Below are 8,908 nucleotides of genomic sequence, written 5' to 3' on the forward strand. Positions count from 1 at the left end.
AGGAGTGGCTTTTTTCTTGCAACCCTCCCATACAAGCCACATTTGTGGAGAATTTGTGATATTATTGTCACATGCACACAATGACCACTCTTTGTCATAAATTCCTGCAACTGCTTCAGAGTTGCTATATGCCTCTTAGGGCCTGTTTACACCTGGTCATTTCATGCGTTTTCGCTGATCGGATATCTACCTGATTTGTTAAAACGTTTCCATTTACACTTGGCCACATAAATGTGTCATCGCAAAACGGATATAAATCCGATCTTCAATTCCCGCGCTATATTTAAATTTAACGGAGTTCACATCAACGAAATCAAAAGATAAGCGCTGCATTTTATTAATTATCGGCTCATTTCAAGATCAAAGACCGCAATAGGAGAGCGCGCGGCATCAGCACTGGAAAGATAAGTTTGTCTTACTACTTTTAATGAAGATGGTTGTGTGTTGACCGTCTGCGTCTTACTTTGTTTAATTCACGGCAGTTTGTGCGTGCTGAAGAGATGCTCAGCTACTCGTCCGTGGCGATGCGTGTTGCATTAGCGCAGTCATATCTGACTATAATGTCCATTTACACCTGGTCTTTTCACGATTGGATAACTATCTGATCAGACAAAACGCATAAAGTGACCAGGTGTAAACAGCCCCTTAGTAGCCTCTCTGACCAGTTTCCTCCGGCTCTTTCATCCATTTTGGAGTGGCGTCCTGATCCAGGGAGGGTCTGTGTTGTACCAAATACCTTCCACTTCTTAATAATAGACTTCATTGTGCTTCTAGGCATTGATAAAGCCTTTGAATTTTGTTTGTATCCATCTCCTGACTTGTGCCTGTTCACAACTTTATCCTTGAGATCTTTTGACAGTGCCTTGCCACCCATAGTTGATTGTTTGCTTCAGTTGCACTACCAATGCCTGCAGTGCTCCAGGAAAGCTCTTTTCATGCTGAGCTGATCAAAATGACCACAGCTGATCACAGTTGAAAGGCAAATGGCTTTGTGTGCCATTGTGAAGGTGATTAGCTACACCTGATTGAGTTTAAAAGTCATTTTTAGGAGGGGGTGATACTTTTTCCAGCTCAGTGACTCTTTTTTTTTCTGACATGTTGGTGTTATATCTTTCACTTGGGTGTTATAAGTTGCACTGAGTAAATACAGCTGGATAAAATAAAAACTGTGTCAGTCTTCATTTCAGGCTGCAAAGCAACTGTGACCGTCTACATTTCAGGCTGCAAAGCAACAAAATGTGATTATTTTAAAAGGGGGTAATTCTTTTCTTTACCCACTGTACCTTGAAAGCTGTAGGAGAAGTTGGGAATTTTGGTTTTGGATTGTTAAGCCAACATAATGTTTGATGATTGTTCCCACACTTTATCGGAGATGATCAATACCTGCTGCCTCAGTTTGCCTCCACCACTTTTCAGATTGTTCCTCTACCCCTGAATGCTGCTTTTACAGTAGACCACTAACACTACATTTATTCACTGGCTCAGTGGGTATGGATAGAGCTAATTAAGTGTTGGATGTTGTATGTTGGGTTGTTGGTGCTGTCATAGCTCAAGCAGAGCTACAGGTACACCTTTTGTGTGCTGGGTGTTGATGGTTCATTGGCTGGTCAACATGAATACGGGTGTTTTCAGTTCCTCTGTTACCTCTGGTGTTTAAGGAGGTATAGGCTGAGAGGAGGAGGAGTATTTTCAGCTATCCTGTCAGGTTTGAATGATTTTCAGTGACCATGTCTCAAGGCATCATTTGGTCAACAGGAAGCCGCCTCCCCCTACTTCCTCTGTGAATGAAACAATGGATTTTAAAATGTGAACAACATTACCTTACACTACCATTCAAAAGTTTGGAGTCAGTCATTTGTTTTTGAAAGAAATGAATGGTTTTATTCAGCAAGGATGCATTAAATTATTCAAAAGTGACATTTAATACATTTATAATGTTACAAAAGATTTGTTTCAATGCAGTTCTTTTGAACTTTCTTTTCATCAAAGAATCCTGAAAGACAGAAAAAGCTGAAAATTCAGCTTTGCCATCACAGGAATTGATTACATTTTAAAATATATTAAACTAGAAGAGTTATTTAAAATTTATAGTAACATTTTACAATATTACTAGTTTTACTGTATTTTTTATCAAATAAATGCTGCTTTGTTGAGCATAAGAAACTTAAAAAAAAAAAAATGTATGGACCCTAACATTTTGAACGGTAGTGTAATAGTATGACTCTGAAATGTTTGATTTATTGCTATTAATTAATTTTATAAATTGACATCAAATCTGTGCAATTTATGAATGAGATTTAATATTGTATATTTTCTTAAAATGTAAAAACTCATTGTGGTTGCATGAATTGATTTGATCATTCAGTGGCCCACAGAACTGAATTTTTCACCTCAGGGAGTAAATCTCCCGTTTGAGATTATAAATATCAATCTTTCACCAAGTATTAATTATTTAGCTGATTAATTAATATATTCTTTCTTCTTTTTTTCCCTTTCTTTTCCACTTCTCTTGTTGTCTCTCTCTGTCTATCTTCTGGTTGTTGGCCAGTGTGGGGATATGGTTTCCTGTGTGTGACAGTGATATCTCTGTGTTCACTGTTCGGGGCGAGTGTGGTTCCCTTCATGAGGAAAACCTTTTACAAGCGGTTGCTGCTGTACTTCATAGCCCTGGCCATTGGTACTCTGTACTCCAACGCCCTCTTTCAACTAATCCCAGAGGTAGAGTGGACACGTGGGGGAAACGGGTTTATAGACGTGTGCCACACAACCAGACTGAAGACCGTTCTAATTCCACTCTATCTAGAGTTCTAGATTTTAGAGTTTATATGTCGAGTCTGGCATTTAAAGGAGTTGTTCACTCAAAAGGAAACGGTTTAAGTTACTTACCCACATGGCATTCCAGACGTTATGTACAGAACAAATGAAAATATTTTATGCAAAATCAAGAAAACGTTGAGTTATCGCTACGCATTTTTAGGTTTTATCTTTCTTTATGCAAATTATTTATTCTATTTGTCTTTCCCTTATATTCTTTTAAATATGTTTACTTTTTTTCTATTAAACTTGATTTATTTATTTATTAACTATTTTATGCAATGTCCAAACTGCTGTTTTCTGTACAATAAAAATGGATTTGATGAAGATGTTTATTGCAGTATAGCAGTGACAAAGTACATGTAGTATCTTGGGTTCAACTGAGTCGGAATGAACCCCAAACATCCTAAACTCAAACCTTTTATACAGTTACAGTTTGCTACCCTTAATGTAAATGAAGTTGCTCCTTTCGTAACAACTGTATGTTAATGAAGTTCTGACACCCCATTGGCTGAGATGGTTCTCGGTGTCCCACACCCATTCCCATTCTACAATTGGTTACCTTTTGCTCATGATGTGATCATTCCAAACGGTGCAGAAACAACATAACTGTTGACTTTCTTGTCCTCTGTAATAATTAAGCCATTTTGGGAAATGAGCATGATCAAACATCTGTTGTGGAGTGGAATCTGAGTCGGGGCAGACTACAGTTTCTTACACCGTCAAGCTCAAAAAAGGACATAAAAGTATTAAAATAGACTAGTTTAGACTCCCGATACGCAGATACTTACAGTACATAATATTTAGTGTTTCCTGAAGCCGATCAATAGAAGTTGGTCGGTGTGAATTTGAATCATTCTTATTGTATGCGAAATAGCAGATTGGACATAGTGCAAAAAAAGATAAAAATCAATTTTTGTTGTTCTAAATAATAAAATAGTATGTTTTGGAACAATGTGAGGGTAAGTAACTGATGACAGAATTGTCATTTTCAGGTGAACATTCCCTTTAAGCACACATATAAGTCTTTCTGGCCTCAGTGGTTCTCCCCAGCTGGAGGCCTAGAAAATAGAGTAAAAAACGATCCGTAAACTTTGTATTGATCCATAGAACCTTTGTTGTTGTTGTTGGAGTTCTCACTGGACTTATTATAATCATAGTAATGACCATTTAATGTACTTTTTTGAGGCAAGATGGCATGGAACTGGAGCACACGTTTAAGTTTTACATTTATCTGACTGTGAACTATTCAAATGTATACTTATAAGTGAATGGCGTAATTCGTGAAAAATAAATAAAAAATCATAATACAGAGGTGAAAACCAAACAAAATGGGGGGTGGGGGGGGAGCCCTGAGGCATTAATGAACTACACTAAGACCCCATCTAAAATAAATCCCATACTCACTCTTCTTGACAGCTTGTAACCAAGTGTGAAATAAATGTGAAGAATACTGTTTAAAAAAAGCCCAATTGATTGTTTCTGGTGTCTAGGAGAGTGATTAGGGGTTTGTATTTAGATTGTATCCATACTAAGTATATTATGTACTCATTCACACATTCAGTCTGCTAACACATATGCAGCGTTCTCTACTGTTCAAAGGTTTGGGGTCTTATGTGAAATATTTGTAGTATTTAAAATAACTGTAATTTATTCCTGTGATGCCAAAGCTGAATATTCAGCAGCCATTTCTCCAGTCTTCAGTGTCACATGATCCTTCAGAAAATATTACAATATACTGATTTGATGCTCTGAAGGCATTTCTTGTTATTATCAATGTTGAAAACGGCTTTAATTTCTTGTGGAAACTGTGCTATATATTTGTTTAGGATTATTTTATGAATAAAGTTCAAAAGAACAGCATTGTAGCAATATAAAAGTCTTTACTGTCACTTTTGATCAATTGAATGCATTCTTGCTAAATAAAAGTATTATTATTTTTTTAATCTTACTGACACCAAACTTTTAAATTGTAGTGCTTTTCAGCATTCTGTGCATAATTTTATGTTAATAAAAACACAAGTTTTCATGATTTGACGTTAATAACAAATGCTATATTATTTTATATTAGTTTGAATAAAGTAGTATTTGACACATTAAAACATGCTTTTTTTCTGTATATAGGCCTTTGGATTTGACCTCATGGAAGATTATTATGTGCCCAAGTCTGCTGTCGTGTTTGGAGGATTCTACCTGTTCTTCTTTACAGAGAAAATCCTGAAGATGATCTTAAAGCCAAAGGAAAGGGTGAGCTTGCCTTGGACTAATGATCTGTTCAAGTAAACCATGAAACCGCTTTATCTGACATTGTCATTGTGACATGGGTTCCCAGTGACATCAAAAAAAGCACGAGGAGGATTTTACTTTTAGAACTTTGTAAAGTTCAATCTCATGAAGTTTTGCTTTGGAATGTGTGAACGGTATGTACAATATGTGCATGTCTGGTTGTCGCTCCTCAGTGGCTGCACTATTCATTTGTAGTATTCTTTGAAAGACAATTTGAAAACGATGTTAAAAAAGGAACCTAAAAAGCTTAAGTCATAAATATACATTAACTGTTTTGTTGTGGTCTGTAATGGTTTGGCCAGAGCCAGCAAATAATTTTACATGAATCAGAAGATTTATTATTGAACTTTTTGCTTTTGAGATTGTAATGTGTTGTAATGCAGCACCCTCTAGTGGAGAAATGTCTTTGCAAGCTTATTTACTCACTCATTTTTTTCTGCTTGCGTTTCTTATTATCTAATTGTCTCTTGTGTTAGGGGGGGCATGGCCACGGCCACAGTCACTTTCCTGCAGAGCGCTATGCCAACTCTAATGGTGACTTGGAGGATGGTGTGATGGAGAAACTGCAGAATGGAGAGGCTGGAGAAGCATCTTTACCCAGAGTGGAAGGTGATGCCAGAGGGCTTGGAGAAGATGACAAAATGATCAGCACTGGGCAGACAGTACAGGTGAGGAATAAAAGAAACTACAAATTTCAATTTGCTTAAAAATATTTTCCAGTTCACAAAATTATTTGGTAATCTGTTGTTTCAATTAATTGGGCTTAAGTGACTATAAGCCACAATTATATCCCTTAAAAACAACTTGAAATCAAAATTGACCCTATTTAGTTCTGGCATGTTAATGTCATGCCAGTATTACTGTAATTATGATTTTCCAGCTTGTAAAAACTTTCCAGATCTTTGTTGAATTTATAATTACAGCTTGGAAACTCTCAATTTATGAATGCTCTGACTTTTTTTTCATTCATCTGTGAATAATGACTGATGCCATGTAAACGAAACCAAAATATAATGAATGTGCTTCAAGAGCATATAGATGTGAACAATAATATAGTAATTTTGCTGTCATCAAAGCCAGTCATGTTGTGAGAGTTGCCATAGAAACACATTTTTCTGAGTCTGAGGACGTGAATGGCATCTCAGAGTTGTCTTCTTATAATTGCCATAATTTCAGGAAAATGTAAATGCGACATGATTCATCAGCGCGTTAGGTTTTTTTAAGGAAAAAATAGTTTTTATAACTTTCATTAAAATGCAACCGCATCTATATCGAAAACAACTTTTTCTTATCCGAGCTACAAGAACCCTGCAGAAGCTAAAAGAGTATGTTTTGTGATTCAATCAAATTCTAATGGATAAAATGAAGTACCAGACTACATTATATCACTCTCTCTATATTAAGTCATTCAAAAATCAGATTTAATGTTGCAGACGTCAAATGCATTGCCAGTGTTGTTTCATCTTATTTTGGGTGCTGTTCCTCTAAGGTTACAAATAGAGGTAAAAAAAAAAATATAGAAATCTTTTGTAACAATATACAGTAAGTCTTAATTATCACTTAACATATACATGCTGAATAAAAGTATTAATATCTTTCAAAGAAATAAATAAAAAAACATACTGACCTCAACAGTGGTGTATATTGTTACAAGTATTGTAAAGTAATTGTACAAGTAATTCTGTTCTTTTTTAATGTTTTATTCATCAAAGAATACTGAAAAGTACCACAGGCTTAAAACAAATATGAAGCAGCACAACTGTTTCCAACATTGATAATAAATCGGCATATTAGAATGATTTCTGAAGGATCATGTGACACTATAGACTGGAGTAATGGCTGAAAAAATGACATTTTACAATATATTCACACAGAAAACAGCTATTTCAATTTAATAAAATTGCACAGTATTACTGTTTTTACTGTGTTTTTGGTCAAATAAATGCAGCATTGGTGAGCATAAGAGAAAAGTCTTACTCCAGACGTCTGAATGGAAATGGATATTTACTGTATACACTTCTTCATTTTTCCTGTATTTGTGTCCCTGTCACAGGACTCTCAGAGTTCAGGTGGTGCTGGAACGGGTGGATGTTATTGGCTTAAGGGCAGGGCATACTCTGACATCGGTACTCTGGCATGGATGATCACTTTGAGCGACGGTCTGCATAATTTCATTGATGGTTTGGCTATCGGAGCCTCCTTCACTGCTTCTGTGTTTCAGGGCATCAGTACATCAGTGGCAATTCTGTGTGAGGAGTTTCCACATGAGTTGGGTGGGTATTACTGACTCTGTTATATGATCAATCAAAAATGGCCATTAACATGCGGAGTCTGTAGTCATGTAAATGCTCTGCTGCATCTGTGTGTCCAGGTGATTTTGTAATCCTGCTAAACGCTGGCATGAGCATCCAGCAGGCACTCTTCTTTAACTTCCTGTCAGCGTGCTGCTGTTATCTGGGCATGGGCTTCGGAATCCTGGCTGGTAACAATTTCTCTCCTAACTGGATCTTTGCTCTAGCCGGAGGCATGTTCCTCTACATTGCACTGGCTGATATGGTAAGAATGTGATGCTGTTCATTTGCTGGCTTTAAATGACTGTGTTCATTTTTGTTGATTCCTGAGGGTGAGTTTCTATGATCAGTGAAGTGTAAAAGAAGTGCTATTGCAGGGTTTCTGCAAGCTTTAAAAAGGTCTTAAAAAGTCTTAATTTACACTTCAACAATTTAAGGCAGGGGTCTCCAAACTCGGTCCTGGAGGGCCGGTGTCCTGCAGAGTTTAGCTCCAACCCTGATTAAACTCACCTGAACCAGCTAATCAAGGTCTTACTAGGCATACTAGAAACTTCCAGGCAGGTGTGTTGAGGAAAGCTGGCCCCCCAGGACCGAGTTTGGAGGAGAAAGTCTTAAATTTAAAGGCATGGCATTAAATGCTGCTTGCACTGCAAAAAAATTAATTATTTTTGAAAAAAATTAACTCTTGTTTTCTGAGAAATTATACTAAATTAAATGAGTTTATTCTTAAAACACAAACAATATCTGTCAATGCAGTGTGAAAATGTACTTTTCTGTTGGAATTAATTTTACTTTTCTAAGCCCATTGCCAGATATTTGTTCTTCACATTTCACAGAAAACAAGACGACTTATCTTACGTAATTTTGCTTCTCAAGTAAATGTATCTTGTTTTAAGAGTCTTTAGAGATTTGCACTGGAAAACAATAATTCAAATTCCATCTTCAAATTCTAATGTTTGGGAGCAAAGGTGTTATGCTAGCTTTATGCAATTTCTTTGTAAAACGATTTAAACAGTAGAATTAAAAAGAAATTGTATCTTTAAAGGTGACACATCATGAAAATCTGACTTTTCCAGGTTTTAAGTGCTATAATCAGGTCCCCAGTGCATCTACCAACCAAGGAAACATGAAAAAGATTAACCCAGTAACTTTGTTTTAGTAAGCCTTTTTCTGCAAGCGTCTGAGAAAACGAGCGCGTCTGATTTCGCTCCCCTAGTGACGTGGCAAAGGGATCTCATAATATTACCGCCCCTTAATCTGTAAGTTTCCACCCACGGAGCCATCATTTGATTTCGCAAGCGACAACGGTGTACTAGTTCTAATGCCATGGCGAAAGTTTGAGCAAAACATGCTAACTGTTCTGTCTTTGGCTGCACAGATGAGCACAGAACATTGTTTAGAGTCCCAGCCTCAGAGGACACAAGAGAGCAGTGGATTTATTGATTTATTTACTGTATATTGCTGCTGCCTGCCACACAGATCTAAAATAAACATGCGATCAATTTACCAGCAGTTTA

General features: G+C 36.7%; 1 protein-coding gene across 2 annotated transcripts in view; it reads left to right on the forward strand.

The window, feature by feature from the left end:
• The window catches only part of LOC107702220 (zinc transporter ZIP14-like), a 39,450-nt gene that overhangs the window by 24,376 nt on the left and 6,166 nt on the right, over positions 1 to 8,908 (forward strand). The window contains exons 4-8 of one of the 2 annotated variants that reach the window (XM_016504466.1): positions 2,549 to 2,718; positions 4,939 to 5,061; positions 5,577 to 5,768; positions 7,154 to 7,373; positions 7,472 to 7,656. In XM_016504466.1, coding sequence (XP_016359952.1) covers positions 2,549 to 2,718; positions 4,939 to 5,061; positions 5,577 to 5,768; positions 7,154 to 7,373; positions 7,472 to 7,656 — 890 coding nt within the window. The remainder of the gene's footprint in view (positions 1 to 2,548; positions 2,719 to 4,938; positions 5,062 to 5,576; positions 5,769 to 7,153; positions 7,374 to 7,471; positions 7,657 to 8,908) is intronic. The other variant, XM_016504467.1, reaches the window with a different exon arrangement.

The sequence above is a fragment of the Sinocyclocheilus anshuiensis genome, unplaced genomic scaffold, assembly GCF_001515605.1.
Source record: "Sinocyclocheilus anshuiensis isolate Anshui unplaced genomic scaffold, SAMN03320099.WGS_v1.1 scaffold582, whole genome shotgun sequence".
NCBI lineage: Eukaryota > Metazoa > Chordata > Actinopteri > Cypriniformes > Cyprinidae > Sinocyclocheilus > Sinocyclocheilus anshuiensis.